This window comes from Manis pentadactyla, chromosome 12, assembly GCF_030020395.1.
Source record: "Manis pentadactyla isolate mManPen7 chromosome 12, mManPen7.hap1, whole genome shotgun sequence".
Taxonomy (NCBI): Eukaryota; Metazoa; Chordata; class Mammalia; order Pholidota; family Manidae; genus Manis; species Manis pentadactyla.
Genome location: NC_080030.1, coordinates 93,347,198 through 93,364,729, shown reverse-complemented (window position 1 = coordinate 93,364,729; position 17,532 = coordinate 93,347,198). Strand labels below are relative to the sequence as shown.

Sequence of the window (17,532 nt, the reverse complement as noted above, 5' to 3'; positions counted from 1 at the left end):
TCCTCCTGTGTGTGTCAATCATCATTTTAATCTCTCCTCGGAAGCAATGTGAGTTGACAAATAGTAAAATTCTTTACCAGCGCAAGTGCATGCTTGCTTATCTCTGACACTACACGTGGAGTGAGGCTTCAGGTAGCTTGGTGACGTTGATTTTAATGATTCAGGTAATAAATTAAACCAAAGCATGCCCTGTAGCTTCTTTCCTTGATGTCTTTTTCTGTTTTCTGCAGATGGTTTTCTCAGTGTCAGTGAATCGATAGTGTGTGTGCATGATGCTGCCTTTCCTGTCTGCTTTTCAAGACTGCAAAGAACATGTCTGTATTCAGTCCTTAATAATGATTATCACATTTATAGAGTTAGGTTCTTGTGGACTGCCCTTTGGTCAAGAGTGCACCCCACATGGAGAACGAGGGAAATGAAGGATGGGAGGGAGCGGCGAGGGAGATGAGGAGCTCTGTGACGTGCTGTTTGGTGTTTCCTTGCATTTCTAGGACCTGTGCAGAAAGGTTCAGGGTGAGGCGGAGGGTGGAACCTCGAAGATCTCTTCACCAACTTTCATGTATATCATACAGTATTATTAGCTATAATCACCAGGCTGTATATTAGGTCCCCAGAACTTATTAATCTTGTAACTGAAAGTTTGTATCCTTTGATCAGTGCCTCCCCATTTTCCCCATTTTGTCCCCCCCACCCCACCCCCAGTAACCACCAGTCTGCTCTGTTTCTCTGAGTTTGGCTTTTTTAGATTCTACATATAAGTGATAGTATGCAGTATTTTTCTTTCTTTGTTGACATTTCATTTAGCATAATGCCCTCAAGGTTCATCGAAGTTGTTTCAAATGGTAGGATTTCCTTCTTTCTCATGGCTCAATAATCTATGGTGTATATATGTGTGTGAAGTCTTATTTATTCATTCTTCCTCTGATGGACATTTAGACATTCAGTTTGTTTTCATATCTTGACTATTGTGAATAATAACATCTGTTTTAAAAAACACATTTTACTGAAGTATAATAGTCACATATAGAAAAAGTACACATAGAATAAATGTACAGCTAAATGAAATGTCATAAAGTGATCACACCTGTGGTGTTAGCACTGAGGTCAAGAAATAAGCCATCACCAGCGGGCCAGAAAGAAGCCCCGTCCTGCCGCCTCCCGATGTGAGTCTGATTTTGAGCTGAGCTCTCTTGAAGGGGGAGAGGAGGGCCGCATTCCTTATTCACTTGGATCCATTCAGCCATCCATTTTTGCATTCCCTTGTTTATTATTTATTTTGCTCTTTTTTTTCTTGAGGTTAATTTTCTTATTATTTGCTAGCTTCTGGACATGGAAGTTTAGATCACTGACTTACAACACCTTCTTCTTTTCCAATTATGTAGGTAGAACTTTCCCTTAAATGCTGCTTCGCTGCTGTGATTTGATAGTTTACTACCATTCAGTCCAAACATTTCTACATTCTGTGGTGATCACTTTGAGACATGAGTTATTCAGAAGTGTGTTACTTATTTCTGAATGTCAAGAAACTTTGTAAGCTGTCATATTTGTTAGTAGTATGATTGCACTGTGAACATAAAACTTATATTTTGATCTCAGTTCTTTGAAGTTTATTGACGTTTGCCTAACAGCTCAGGATATGGTCTATTTTGGTAAGTTTCATGTGCACTTGAAAAGAATGTGAAGTCTGCAGTTGCTGGTTATTGAGGTCTATAAATAGCATTTAGGTTCAAACTGATTAGTTTTGTTTTCCAGATATTCAAGGTCTTGAATTTTTTCTTTATGCTCTCAATTACTGAAAGAAGTATGTTAATATTTCCATTTATATTTGCAAATTTGCATATTTCTGCTTTTAGTCACTCGATTTTTGCCTCATATTTTAAAACTACATCTTAGGTTTATACATGTTTGGGATTGTTATTAATGAATCTGTTATTTTATTATTAGAAATCCTCTTTATCTCTGATAATACTCGCTGTCCTACATTCTGTTTTATATCATATTAATATAGATATACTAGCTTCTGTATGATGAGTGTTTGCATGTATACATTTTCTATCCCTTTACTTTCAACCTATTGGTTGAAATGAAAAGATATATTTAAAGTGTACTTGTAAACATTATATAATTGAGTCTTTTTGCTTTTCCAGTCTGATAATCTTTTTTCTTAAACTGGAGTACTTAGTCTTATACATATTTATAATTACTGATATAACTGAATTTAAGACTTCCATAATCCTGCTTTTTAACATTTCTCCTCCTGTTTTTTTTTCCTTTGGTCCTACATTTTTCATTTAATACAGTTATTATTAGTATTGAATTCACACTTCAAAACTATAAAGAGTAAATAAATATGTTCCTTCTTCTACATTTTTTACCTTAGGAAACACATGGACAACTAACATATTCTGAGCATCTAGTATGTGCCAAATATGATGTTATGTATGCAGTGAAGTGTATTATCTGATTTGATATCATAAAACAATAGGAGGCAAGATCTGTTATCATTAATGAGAAAACTAAGGCTCAGGGAAGTTGGTAAATCATTCATTCAGTTCATGGTGGAGCTGGTACTCAAAACTCCATGCAGTTAACTAAGTTAACTAGTATTTACCTCTGGGTCTTTTCTGGATTGTGAATAACCTGTTCCTTCATTTAAGAAAGACAAAAAGGAAATTTTTTGTATGATAGTTTTTCCCTATGGGCATGCCGCAGTTTATTTGTGCCCAGTATCATGCAGGGTTTCTGCTTTCTTACTGTTCTGTTCTTCCTTGTTTTAAACAAGTAAAAGCTAAATCCAGGAGATTAAATCCATGCGACACTATATAAACTATGTTACGGACTCTTTACTAATCCTTTAACCAAATGTGACTGAGGAAATCAAAAGGATTTTTCCCAAACGCATCTGTCTTGAGTGCCATCGAGCACATCTGATTTCTATTTGCTTGTTCAGGATTCTGAGATGTGCAGTCAATACCGAATATTGCCCAGGTTGGGTTATCTTTGCCCAAAGAATTTACAGCCCGTCTGTGGTGATGATGGCCAGACGTACAACAATCCCTGAATGCTCTGTCATGAAAACTTGTAAGTATACAAGTTGCACCATCACACCTTCCTGTGTAGAGGTTCTTGACTACACTTTCAATGCTGGTAGGGCAAACGTAAAAAACCTAGAAAAGGAGAAAAAGGAGAAGCTAATCCTTGGAATTTTGGAACACGGTACTTTGACTATATATATCAAAAACAGAAACAAAAAATCTATAAACTTGCAAACAAATCTTAGTCTCCATTTCAGAAATTTGTTGTTTATAGTGGTATGAATGTGGCAGTTCTGAAATTATGTGTATTGTAAAACTGAGGAAGGGAGAAATATATCGATTATTGTGGGAGCCAGTGTTCCTACTATGGGCAAAGGATGATTCAGATGGGCAAAGAATAATCCTGAGGTTTTGGATTCGATGAGATAAACATGAATGATTTGAATCTATATGCCTGTATACACACATGTATATTATATATTTTATGTATTTTCATATTTCCTAGCTCTGTTCTCTGAAAGGGCCTAGAACAGTGATGCCTGAATAACAGTGAGCACTCGTAGTGTCCAGATCTGGGCCTGTAAATACTATTCCTCATTAAAAGGAACTATTCAGAGATATGGATGATCCAAGAGTGGGGCAGGAGGGAAAAAAGATGATCCTGAAATACCTTGTATGAAGAAATAAGGTGATACTCAAAATATGATGGGGACAAACCCGAAGGCAAATGCTTAAGGATGAACCTGGAAAATGGAACCCTGTGAAATTGTTTGCAGAAACTTATTAATTGGTCCATTTTTCTGAGGAAGAAGTCCCTAGCTTTCAGTAGGTTCTCAAAGGGGTTGATAACCCCCAAAAAAACTGTGAAGACTACTAGTCTACAGCTTAGCCCAGGGCAAATGAAGGACGTGTATTGGTTTGCAATCTTAAGGGTTTCCCAGGTGAAACCTGAAACTGGCTTCCAGGTGCTGGGCCTCTCTCCATGCAGGGCAGACAGGACAGTGATTGACAGATAGGGGTGCAGGGTCAGCAACAGGGGTCTCTATGAAGGGCTTACTGTATCTTTGTTCTTTCCCTAGATACCGGAGAAATACTATCTAGTGTGTAATTTCTTTGAAGTTTCTCTAAATCTTTAATAACTAAAATCTATGATACCACTTTCCAGCCTGAGCTCACACCTTACCATGTCCAGAAGCTTTTCCTACCTTCTTGCTGGAGTTGACAGCTTTCCTATTTGTGTTCTTATAGCACCCTGTCCAGGAATCCCTATTACAGCTCTTTGTGGCACTATCAGTGTCTGTCTTCATCATAACATTGAAAATCTTTTAAGTTCAGGGCTCCTGTCAGTCATCTTTACATACCCCAGACCTAGCGATGTGTCTGCCAAAAAGGATTAAATACACACTTGTTGACTGAGTAAAATGACATTGTGTGTGAGAATTAGGAACAGTTGGAACCAGAAAATCTTAAGAGACCTTGTTTTTTCTACCTCTTGCAGGTATTTACAATTCAATATGAGTAACAGAAAATTCCATGGCATGTATTGAATAAACAGTAAAAAAGAAGTAGTCAATGTTTAATGGAGTTACTCATAATAATTATGAGAGTGGCTATGGTTCTTCTAATTCTCAGTGTGTTTTGGTTTATTTTATGCTTGTTTTATGTGTGAAATCAGTTTTTTTTTGGGGGGGGAATATAACAAAAAACAAAATCTCCTCCCAACCCAGAGACCCTTTCCACAAAAATAGAAAAAGAAAACAATTTTATTATTGAATAGCATTAAACAGAACGTAATGTGCATCACTGACAATCCCCTAAAGAGATTGCAAAGAAATCTCACCTTTTTTATAGCATGAAAAGATTAACTGAGATATATTAAAACCTTTAAGAGATTATTTGAGTGAAAATCGATTAGAATTGGGCATTGCTAAACTGGAAGTGGTTAGGAGCCCTATGCATACAGGAGCCAGGGAGAAGATATTGAGAAAGTGTGGAAGCGAAGAAAGGAAATTCTTTGATTGCCTACAGCTTAGCCTAGTTGACTGTTAATGACTGACCATCTTTCGCATTTTGATTTCCTAACATTCTGTGCTTAGGAAGGCCACCAAGACATCAGAGCTGCCTCAGTATAATGGCTTCCTTATTTAACTAATTTAACAATAGGCCAGTGAAAATAATCCATTGCATAAGGTAGGTCTTGCAATTTGTAGTCAGGTGATGAGTTAGGCCCATCTCCTCCCTGGAAATTGAGCGATTGGACATTATCTTCCTTAATGATGATTTTGATCCAAAGAGATGGCTCCCAGGTACTTGAGGAAAAATGCCTGAGTTGTGGAACTGGTAAGAGGCTTTCTTAAAAAGACTTACATACATTTGAAAAGGGGAGAGAGAAAGAAATTCTAAAAGAAAAGAGAATTGAAAGGCGGAAAGGAGGTGTTTGTTCCCTTATTTTTCAACAAGGAGAATTAGGCCTCTTAATTCATCTTTGCTCTTACACACTTTATAAGTATATAGAGAAATCAGATAGTGCAAAAATTTCCATACAAATATATCTCTTTTATAATTTGCATAAGTGATTTAATTAAGTATATTGTTCCTGGTTTTCTCAGTCATCTAAATACCTGGAAGGTTTGAACATTTATTGTATGTGAGTGGTGTGTGAGATACAAAGATGAATAAGGCACTTCCAGTGTTCAGAGTTTTGATTGACCCTGGGAGACAGATAAAGAATCAGAACATTTAGGGTAAAACCAAGGCCTAGGAAGAGTAAGTCACTTAAACCTAAGTCACACAGGGAGTTAATGGCAAAGGTGCCACCAATGGCTCAGGTCTTCAGATGAGGGTTTGGAGCTCTCTTAACTTCATGTAGTACTTCTGATATCCAATGAGGCACCAGTGATTTTTGACAGCAATCACTAGTGGTTAAAAAGAGGGCTGCAGAGAAATGAGAACTGGTGTATCCTAAAGTCAGAATCCCCCAATTTTTTAGTTTTTATTTGTATTTTCTATATTCATTAAAAAATGTTTATATTGTAGAACATTAAAAGTGTATATCAATCAATTATTATTAGGTAAATATCATTGTAACTACCACCCAGGTTAGAAAATTGAATTTAGTGGCTTCGCTCTAAGCCCCGTCCCAGTCATAGACCCTCTCCTCTTCCCGAAAAGTAACTACTATCCTGACTTTCAGAGTAAAAACTTCTTTGCATTTTGTTATGGTTTTATTAACCAAATGTGGATCCCTAGGCACTCACTCTAAGTTAGTCTTGCCTGTGTTTTAAAATTTGGTAAATCTCATCAATCTTAGTCTCAGTTCAGGCTACTATGACAAAATACCACAGACTGGGTGGCTTCAACCACAAACATTTATTTCTTACTGTTCTGGAGGCTGGAAGCTTTAAGATCAAGCTGCCAGCCAATTCCTTGTCTGGTGAGAGCGGTCTTCCTCGTTTGCATGCAGCTGACTTATGCTGTATCCTCACAGAACAGAGAGAAGGCTGTGGTCTCCTCCTCTTCTTACAAGGGCACTAATCCCATCAAGGGGTTTCAGCCCTCATGACCTCATCTAAACCCAATGACCTCTCAATTGCCCACTTCCAAATACCATTACATTGGGGATTAGGGCTTCAACATAGGAATTTGGGGGACACACAAACATTCAGTCTATAGCAGCATCTTATAATCTGCAGTTTCTCCTCCCATACATTTCTTTTCCTTTATGTTTATCTCTTGAAAAACTTGTGCTCTTGACCTGTAGAATCTCCCAGTGGTCTAGATTTTGTTGATTATGTTTTCATGGTGCAGTTTAACATATTCCTCTTTCCTCTTTATTTCTGCAGGTTGCCAGTTGGATCCAGAGATTTGATTCTTTTGAAAAGACTATAGGTGGCAATATGTTCTTTCATAAGAAGCCACCTACTGTGATGTTACAGCCATTGATGTGTTATGTCTCAATCAATTGATTAATTGGGGGTTGGAAAATGGTGATATTCTAATTCTGTCAATTCTTTTTAGTGATTTTTATGGAATGTTTTTTTGAGACCATCTTCTATTTCGTGACCCAGTAGTACAATTCATCTATGAAAGTAAGATACATTTTTTTTTTTGAGAGGGCATCTCTCATATTTATTGATCAAATGGTTGTTAACAACAATAAAGTTCTGTATAGGGGACTCAATGCTCAATGCACAATCATTAATCCACCCCAAGCCTAATTCTCATCAGTCTCCAATCTTCTGAAGCATAATGAACAAGTTTACATGGTGAACAAATTCTTACATAGTGAATAAGTTCTTACATGGTGAACAGTACAAGGGCAGTCATCACAGAAACTTTCGGTTTTGATCACCCATTATGAACTATAAACAATCAGGTCAAATATGAATATTCGTTTGATTTTTTACTTGATTTTTATGTGAATCCCACATTTCTCCATTATTATTATTATTATTATTAATAAAATGCTGAAGTGGTAGGTAGATGCAAGGGAAAGGTAGATAACATAGTTTAGTGTTGTAAGAGAGCAAATGTAGATGATCAGGTGTGTGCCTGTAGACTAAGTGTTAATCCAAGCTAGACAAGGGCAATAAAATATCCACGGATGCAGAAGATTTCTCTCAAAACGGGGGTGAGGTTTGAAGCCTCACCTCTGTTGATCTCCAATTTCTCACCTGATGGCCCCCCTGCGACTGTGCCTGTCTTAGGTTGTTCCTCCCTTGAGGAATCAGTAAGATACATTGTTGATAGCTTTGCTTTATTTACCAGTTTTCAAGATTGATTTCTTGCTCTAATGTTAACCAATTATTAAAAATATTATGTACTCATGCATTTAAACTTATGTAACGTGTCAGTTCACCATAACTGTTAACCTTATTGAAGCTCAAATTGTACCATCTTTGGTCAGTGGGAGCCTTTTCAAGGTGATTGTGGGTAATATTGTAACTTTTCCAGAATATCTCCAGGGGCTTTTAGGGCATTTGCATATCCTCAGGGGTGGAGAGACGGTCATCTCCATATCAATGGGTAATTACCTGAGGTTGTGTCTGAACCTGAGAGTTTAAAGGGAGGGGCTTGTTTGCTTGCTGGCTCCTTCCGGAGCAGAGGAGAAAAACGGCCCAGACTGCAGTTTGTGAGCAGTAAACGTGTTTTAAACTTTATTTCTCCCTTTGACTGATTTTGGTTTTTAGAGGTATTTTGCGCCGGGATTTCCTGTCCCAGGACTAACACCCAAGGGAGGGTCTGGCTTCTTCAAAGGTCAGTGGCAAGGCACCCTGATGGGCTACAGCCCACATTGTCTTTTGTCCCGTGTGCACCAAATGCTGATGTAGCCATTGGGCCACATGAGAGGTAGGCTTTCCTTTTATCCATCACACTTGGGCCAATATGTCTGCTTCATTATTCCCTGGGGATGCCAAAGGCAAATGGCCAGTCACATGATATACGGTAGATGTTTGTGCCACACCACTCCATGGCCTTTGGGTCCAGTCTCTCACCCAACCCGTGATGGGATAGGTGGTTATTACCTTGGTTGGAGCTTTTCCGGTGATGGGCTCCGTCGCCAGCAAGGCTTGGTACACAGCAGAGATCTCTGCTCCTTTCCATCGTTGGACCAGGCTCCAGCCGGCAGCAGCAGCAGCAGCAGTGGCAGAAGCAGTAGCCTTAGTCTCGGGCCACAGGCCGGGGTCAGCGCAGCCAGCAGCGGTGGTGGTGTCTCCACGACCACATGAGTGCAGACACGTGTCCCTCGGCGTGCTCGCCACTTTTCCCCATCGTTTCTTGGGGCGGCCCTCCCAAAGGTGATGCCCATTATAACAGAGTGCGTTCAGAGGCACCTTGCCGACTGCGCTGGTGTTAGTGTGGGGAGAGGAAATCCCGGGGCAAAATTCCTCTAAAACCGAAATTAGTCAAAGGGAGAAATAAAGTTTAAAACCCGTTTATTGCTTACAAACTGCAGTCCAGGACTGTTTCTCTATCCTGCTCCGCCCCTTTGTAGTAAGTGGCCCCCAGAGGCAACCATTATTATCCTGATTGTCATTTTTTTTTGTCTTGTTCTTGAATTTTATATAAATGCACTCTTAAGTTTATGTACCCCTCCACTTTTTAAAAATGTCTTCATTATGTTCTCTCATACTTTAATTGAAATATTCTCCAGCTGAAAACTTATTCGAATATTTATATTAAGAATGCTGGAAAGGGCGTCCTTGTCATACTTGTGTGTGAATTTCCATAGCCTAGAGGTGTAGAATTGCTGGGTGGGAGGGGGCGAATCTTTCTTCCGTATCTTATCTTTTTGCGTGTTGAGGAGGAGGAAGCACAGTGAACTAAGGATCACACGCCCGCAGGGATTCCCTGGTTTCTGAGGCCTGCCAGAAATCTGTCCCACTGTCCCGCCACACGCCCTCACGGGACATCCCTTCACCCGCAGCTTAAGCACCGCATCGGAGCTGCCATTCCTTTTTCCATTCCCCTCCCGGAACTGACGCGGTAGTGACGCCCGCCGTTTATGCTGCCGAGGGGGTGGAGCTGGGTTTGTCAAGCCGCCCCAGCCGTCGCCGCCGTCGTGGAGTGATGACGCAGAGCGCCGCGTGCTCCCCCACATGTGCCGGGTCTCGGTGTATGCTGAGCCGCGGCAGCCGCTTTCCTTGGGGCTTGGTTGGCGGCATCTCCGGCTCGGGGGTTCCGAGCGCAAAGCAGGAAGCCCTGGTGGCCGCCCGGAACGGGGAGCCCGCGATCATGGAACACCTCTTCCTAGAGGTGGTCGCGCCACTGCGGTTAATCGCTGCCAAGAACGAGAAGAGCCGCAGCGAGCTAGGCCGACTCTTGGCCAAGCAGGTACGGGAAAGAGGGAGGACGCCTGCCGGACCCCGTTCGCTCCTCTGTGCGCGCCCTGCGGCCCTACGCGAGAAGCGGCACTTGTCTCTCTGGCTCCCTCCCCGGCGCTGGCAGGTGGCGGAGGTGTCCGCGAGTGTTTGAGTAAATTGGAAGGGCCTTTTGCTTTTGTCTGGAGACCCTTCCTTTACCCTTTCTTCAGACCTACCTCTATGAGGCGATTTGACTGCGTGTGGCAAACGTGGCCATCGGAAACAAACGTGGTTTTCTGTTGCTGAGATTCCGTGCCCGCCCCTTTGACATGTGTTTTACCTAAGTGTGTCGAGTCCAGCCACCCCGGTTTAGGTGCGTGTTTTTCTTTTCTGCGTGGTTCCTCCTTTTTTGGTGCGTTGACAAGCGTTGATTGATTTTCTGGTGTGTGTAAGGCACCGAGAGGTTCTGCAAGGAGAGAGATAAATCCGTTACGGTCTTTTGCCCCCGGGGAATTTAGCATCTGTTTTTGAAGACAGTTCATAAACACAGAAAATAGATGAAGGACAAAGCGGGACAACTAGGGCTAACTAGGACGCTCACCGTAGGAATTATGAGGTGAATTATCAATTTTCTTGAAATTGGGTCTTTGACCTTTAAGAGTTTTCTGTCCGTGACGTCCCCCTGAGTTGAGGAACCTTATGCATTTTTTCTCATTGCATTTTAATTTTCTGCTTTGTGTTTTCTCATTCCAAATCTGTGAGCGGCTTGAGAAGAGAAAATATGTGTGGGTTTTTTTTTCCTTACTAAGTCCAGTATCTAGACCTTGCTCAATCACAAGTGCGATATCTACATGTATGTATGTTGAAAGCAGAGGCAATATTTTGGGTCTGGAGTGGCAGGGAACTAACTTAAAGAGGCACTTCTGTTTGGTGACAGCAAATTGAAGCGGAAGCAAGAGGGAGGGAGGAATCGAAGATATCCTTGGGGTTTCTGGCCTGTGACCCCGTAGTAAAGGGAATCAGTATAACAAATGGCTAGATCTTGAAAGAAAATTGATTTTTGGTGGGCTAGACTATAGAAAGACAATCAGTTTGTATGAACTGAGCATATGACTATAGGCTCCTGATTATTTACTGTTGCTAGAAATATTTTTCTGTAAGTGAGCTTGAGGATTTAGAGGAGAGGTTCTGAATCTAAGGATCATGGGCCAGTAACAGGGTTTTATGATTCCCCACCACTGTAACTGGGTGCAAGATTGGTGTGTATGTATTGGAGAAGCGTGGAGAAATGACTTGTAGCCTTTATTAGGTGAGGTTTTAGAGAATCTGACACACTCACAGATTTCTCAGGTTGTATGATAATGCTACTGGGCTGGAAAGCTACCAGAAATCTAGTTCAGTTGAATTAAGGAGATTGGGAAATTTATTTCTCCCTCTGCTTCACATTGTTTGTCATTCTGTCCTATCTCAGAGGTGCCTTTCAGGTTTGTTCTTTACATTTTCAGTAATAATTTCAAAATTTTCACTTAGAGAACATTGTGTTGCCACTGGTTTTCTCTTTTTTTTTGGAAATAACAAAATAATTTTTATTGGAAAGCAAAGACTTTGATGACATTCCCACTGGAGTTTGGGATCTGAAGTAAGAATTGTTTACCATTGTGCTTCCGTCTATGTTCTTCATCTCAGCTGGTGACACCAGCACTCTCTCTCTCCAGCCACTTACTGTAGAGAACTGAGTGTCCTAAACTCTTTTCTCTCCTTTTCCTTCACGTACAGGCAAGTCCTCCTAATTTTACTTCCTCAGCATTGAATTTATTCGTTTCTCTTTATTCTTACCATCACTACCATCTTACAGTTATGACTCCAGTTCCAGTGTGTGGGTTTTCCTACACCACCAAGTAATTCTCAGACACCAACCAGCTGGGTGCCCTACAGTTTAACTCAGTTATCACTGTTTACCTGGAGATACTGACAGATCCCACAGGTTAAAGGCTCAGTCCTTCCAAGACTCCCAGACACCAATTGCAAGTCCAGATTATCTCCTGTGCTTCTGACCAACTGGCTGTAGATGGGAGGTCTCAGTGAACCCCTATCTTTGGGTTTGATTAATTTGCTAGAGCATCTCATAGAACTCAGAGAAACATTTACTTACTAGATCACCAGTTTATTGTAAAATAATATAATCCAGGAACTGCCAAATGGAAGAGATGCATTGGTCAAGGTATAGGGAAAAGGGATGGGACTTCCAGGCCCTCTCCTGGTGCACCACTCCACATCAGCCCATGTTCACCAACCTGGAAGCTTCCCAGACCAGGTTTGGGTTTTCTGGAGGCTTCATTACATAGGCATGATTTCATGACATCTTTGGCTGTTGGTGACTGAACTCAGTGTCTAACTGTTTGGAGGACAGCGGGGTAGGACTGAAAGTTCCCATCCTCTATTCGCATGTTTGGGTTTCCTGGTCCCCATCTTTGGGTGCTTTTCTGAAATTCACCTCATTAACATAACAGAAGACACCTTTAGTACTCTCATTACAGGATATTCCAAGGGTTTTAGGAACTCTGCCAGGAATGGAGTCCAAGACTAGATATGCATTATTGTACATCACAATAGCACACATCTTTACCTCCTTGATCACTGTCTGTGTTCAGGAAGACCAAAGTGCTTAAGAGGAAACATGGGCACTGGAACTGAAGTATGGCCAAAGATCAAATCCGTTCTCTTTCAGTTGCTTTTGGGATCTGGACAAGTTATTTAACTTTCCGAAGTCCCAGTTTCTTGGTACATTACATATGGTAGCTGCTAAATAGTTACAGTCAGGGACTTGGGAGCCACACTCTGACATGGATTCCTAGTTCTGCTAGCTTTGTGACCTTAACGCTTTTTCTATTTTTCAATTTCCTTATCTGTAAAATGGGGACATTACCTACTTTATGGGTTGCTGTGAGGATTAGATGCCTAGAGTATATTAAATATTGTCTATAAAAATGGTTGCCATTGTTATGCCTATAAATATTGTCAGGAGAGCTAGGTAATGCACATGAAGAGCTTACTACTGTGCCTGGCACATAGTGATCAGTACATGTGTGCTACAATAATAATTCTCAAAAGCAGATTTACTGAAATATATTTCACATACCATATTGTTCATCCATTTAAGTGTATAGTTCAGTGGTTTTTGCTGTGGTCACAGATATGTACAGCTGTCACCACGTCCATTTTAGAGCACTTTCATTACTTCAAAAAGAAGCCCTCATACTTCTTAGCTCCCATCCTCCTTCACTGTGCGCCTCCACCACCAAGCAACCACTAACCTACTTTTTTTCTCTATAGATTCTCTATTCTAGTCACTTAATATAATTTTCGTTAATGAAACAAATCTGAACCTGTCATCATTCTGCCTAAGAGCTCTCCATTGTCTCTAGAATCAAAATGCAAGATTGCTAGTGATTTTACAGCATCTTACTATGTTGATGGACAGTAACTGTGAACGGGGATGTGGGGGGGACTTGGTGAAGGGGGGAGCCTAGTAAACATAATGTCCTTCATGTAATTGTAGATTAATGATACCAAAATAAAAAAAAATGCAAGATTGCTAAAATGGTATATGAGGTGTTGTTTTATTTTTGGAATTTTTTTAACTTTTAAGAAACTTTATTTTTCATCCTTATTTTCATCTTGTTTGAAAAAAATTTTTTTACCTTAAAATTTAGCGCAGTGGTCCTTGTAAGATAAATTTTAGCCAAAGTAAGCAGACGAAGAGAGACAACAAAGGGCCAGGTAGTTTATTTGAGTGCAACTCCCGGGTGATGTTCCGCTGTCTGGGTATTAAGGCCGGGGAAGTCACACCTGGTCAGGGAGGTGGGGGCTTGTAAGGGGTTAGGAGGGGGAGGAGTGGGCAAGCTATCCTAGGGGGCGTGGAGAGGTATGATTGGCTAAAGGTCACATAATAGACTACTGGAAACTTTTTTCCTTCCAAGAGGGAGGAGACTGACATCCGGGTCTTAGTTGGCACATCAGGATGGAATTCAGGGAGAGCTGTCCCCTTTCCATATAAGGCACGGACCTTGGGGTCTGGTCTGTTCTCCCCCTATGGCATCTCTCTGTTCTGTTTGCATGTCCTTGTTTTTCCTTCCTCCAGCCTAACAGTCCTCACCTGGGGGCAAATCTGGGTACATTTTTGGTTGTTACAGTTGGTGTGGGGGTGCTACTGGCATCTAGTGTGTAGAGGCCAGGGATGGTGCTAAGCAGCTTATAATGCCCAGGACAGCCCACACAAGGAGTCATCCAGCCTGCTGTAGTAGTGCAGAATGAAGAAAGAAACCCTAAATACATGTGCACCTAATAACAATATCAAAATACATGATTCAAAAAGTGACAGAAAAGGAGAAATAAACAAATTCACAAATAACTGGAGACTTTAATATTCTATTCTCAGTGATAGAACACATACAAAAAATTAGTAAGCGTGTGGAAGACATGAACACTACTATCAACAAACCTGACCTACTTGACATTTATAGAGTCCTCTTCCCAATAACTGCAGAACACATGTTCTCAGTGTCTGGAACATTACCAAGAAAATAATATGTTAGGCCATTAAACAAGTCTCAGTAAATACAGGGGAATTAGAATCAACCAAGGTATATTCAGTAACCCTAATGAAATTAAGTTAGGGAAAAGAAAAACCCAAAAAGATGCCAGGAAAAATGCCTAAATGTTAGAAATTAAATAACCAAATTAAAAATAACTGATGGTTGAAGAAAAATTCACTGGGAGAATCAGAAAATATTTTGAACTGAATGATAATTTTAAAAATTTGGGGGCTGCCGCTAAAGCAGTATTTACAAGGAAGTTAACATTAAAGTCGTATATTAGGAAAGAAAGGTTTGGAATTAGTAATGTTTCTTAAGCTTTTGCCTTAGGGAAATAGAAAAAGAGCAAATTAAACCCTAAACACACAGAAGGAAGAAAACAATAAAGAGTGGAAATTAATGAAATATGAAATGGACAAACTGTAGAGCAATCTAGAAGTTTTGTGAAACCAGAAATCTTTGAAAAAAACTGACCAAGAGTAAAAGGGAAAATCCAAACTAATAGACATGAAAGAAGGCCGCCGTTACAGACGGTTACAGGAATAAAAAGATACGTAACTAATATGAACAACTTTATGCCAATAAATTAGATAATTAAGATGACCAGAGTATTTGAAGAATACAGACTACCAAAGCCCACTCAGGAGATGGACAGAAACAAGCTAGGAATAGAACAAAATTTCCTTAGACTGATACAAAGCATATACAAAAACAGATATAGCTAGCATCATAGTTAATATATGAACAACCCAATTTAAAAATGGGTGAAAGACTTGATCAAAAACATCATGAAAGATGATAAATGAATGGCCATTAAACCCTTGAGAAAATTCTCAACATCTTTGGTCATCAGGGAAATGCAAATAAAAGCACTAGGTACCACTCCACCTCCACTGGAATGGCTAAAATTAAGACTAAAAGCTAGAGGTCTCCAACGTTGCTGGTGTAAATTTACACATTTATATTGTGTAAACTGGTACACCTGCATTGGAAACCAGTTTGCTTCAAAGTTAAGCATTGAAACATATCTTTTAGAAATTAAAAAAATCTGAACTCATTATGAAGTTAAGCATACAGTTACCATATACTTAACAGTCTCACTCTTAGGTAATGATAAGAGTAAGGAATACCTGTTTCAAAATCCTGAATATGCACAAAAGTTCATAGTAGCTTTATTGATGATAGCTGGAAACAATGAAAAAAACCCATCAACATGTGAGTGGATAAAGAAGTTTCATACGGTGAAAAACTGATAATAAAATCGAATAAACAAAGCATACAAGTACATAAATAATTGTCAGAAGCCTTCTACAGGGCAAAAGCAGCTAAAATGCAAAGTGCGTACTGTATGATTTAATTTATATAAAGTTTTAGAGTAGTCATATCTAATCTATGATCATAAAACCGTATCATTTGTTGCCTAGGGTAGGGTGGGTGACTGAAGGAACACGAGGGTCCTTTGGGTTCCAACTTTAATTGGTGTGGTGGTTACACGGGGGTGTATATATGATGTCAAAACACATCAAACTATAAATGGGTGCATTTTGTTGTATGTAAATTATATTACAATAAAGTTGATATTTAAAAAAGTTAAATAATCTTGTTTCTTCTAACACAGTTTTCCACATTATCTCTTAAAGAAAGAGTTCCTTACATGATGTTCTCTGGAGTTTTTTTCCCAGCCCACAAATATCCATTTGTATAACACGTCTAGGACAGTGGCATTTGTTTCATTCATTTTGTAGATGCTGTGTTTCTTTTTTTTTTTACAATGTAAACACCATATGTGGGTAAAACTAATATTTACAGAATATCTCACCTGTTTTCGGGCATCTGCATATCAATGGGCATTCCTTAGGGGTGGGGAGAGTTCATCTCCATATCAGTGGGTAATTACCTGGGCTATGGAGGGCTTATCTGAAACCGAAAGGTGAGGGAGAGGTCTTGCTTGCTTCAGTCGAGCAGGAAAGAGAGACAGCCTGTTTGTAAGCAATAATGGGTTTTAAACTTTATTTCTCCCTCTAACTGATTTCAGTTTTAGAGGTATTTTGTCCCTGGATTTCCTCTCCCTGGACTTACACCATATTACTTTATATTATTTTATTTTATTTTATTGAAATATTGTTGATATGTAATCTTACATTGGTTTCAGGTATACACACAGCTGTTTAACATTTACCCATACTATTAAATCTTCACCCCCACTAGTGTGGTTACTATACCATAGAATCATTGGCTATATTCTCCATGCTGTGACCAACTTATGATTGAGAATTTTTGTGCCCCTTTATCCCCCCATCTATCCCCCATCCTTCCCCCATGGTAACCACCAATCACTTCTCATTGTGTACCATATTACTTTTTAAATGGTACCTTTAGAGGGCTTGTTTATAGGGACATTCAGCAGTTGAAAATATGAAGCCACAACCGCTTGTGAATCATGACCAAATCTGTTTTTATTTCCTTGCCTCCTATAAAGAGCAGAGCTAATTCTGAGAAAATTGTTTTCAAAGTACTGTTTTTCCCCAATCAGTGCTTTGTTCAGAATTAGGTATTTCTATGAGAGAATTCCTTTTAATTTGGGAGACTTTGTAAGAGCTCAGGTGTAAGATTACTTTTTCTTTTCTAAGCAGTAACTCTGTAAAAACTCATATTTTTGAGTATGGTATTTAGGTGGCGTTCAAGCTGCTCTCTTACAGATAATCATTTAGTATGAAACTCCTTAGGATGAACTGATAGCATTGGGCTTACTGAGTCAGAATATGCCTATTAGGTAATTTAAACCTGCTGTTATATTGTCTGGTAGATTGACGTAGCTGTTAGCAATATGAGACCTTTCACACACTTCTCCCTTATCCCAAGAACTAGAATTTTGTGCAGTATTTCATCTTGATCATCAAAGTGTGGCTGTCTACTCTGGGTCTGTTTTGTTTGTTTATTAGAGACTGTAGCCTTCATAGGGATATCCTCATTCATTTCCAGAAACTGATTTTGCATCTCTGTCCTTGCTTTAGCAGAGTTGGCAGTTTTGCTTGCTAACTTCAGTTTTTGTGTTCATTTAATTCTCATATTCTCTCCAAGAACAAAGGTGATTGGGAA

At 39.7% G+C, this 17,532-nt stretch overlaps 1 protein-coding gene across 3 annotated transcripts in view; it reads left to right on the top strand.

The window, feature by feature from the left end:
- Window positions 1–9,642: 9,642 nt before the first annotated feature.
- MDN1 (midasin AAA ATPase 1) overlaps window positions 9,643–17,532 on the top strand; it is a 180,192-nt gene continuing 172,302 nt past the window's right edge. For 2 of the 3 annotated variants that reach the window (XM_036882440.2, XM_036882434.2), the window contains exon 1: window positions 9,645–9,869. In XM_036882440.2, coding sequence (XP_036738335.2) covers window positions 9,654–9,869 — 216 coding nt within the window. In that variant the 5' untranslated portion in view covers window positions 9,645–9,653. Of the gene's footprint in view, window positions 9,870–17,532 lie in introns of all 3 variants that reach the window. The other variant, XM_036882449.2, reaches the window with a different exon arrangement.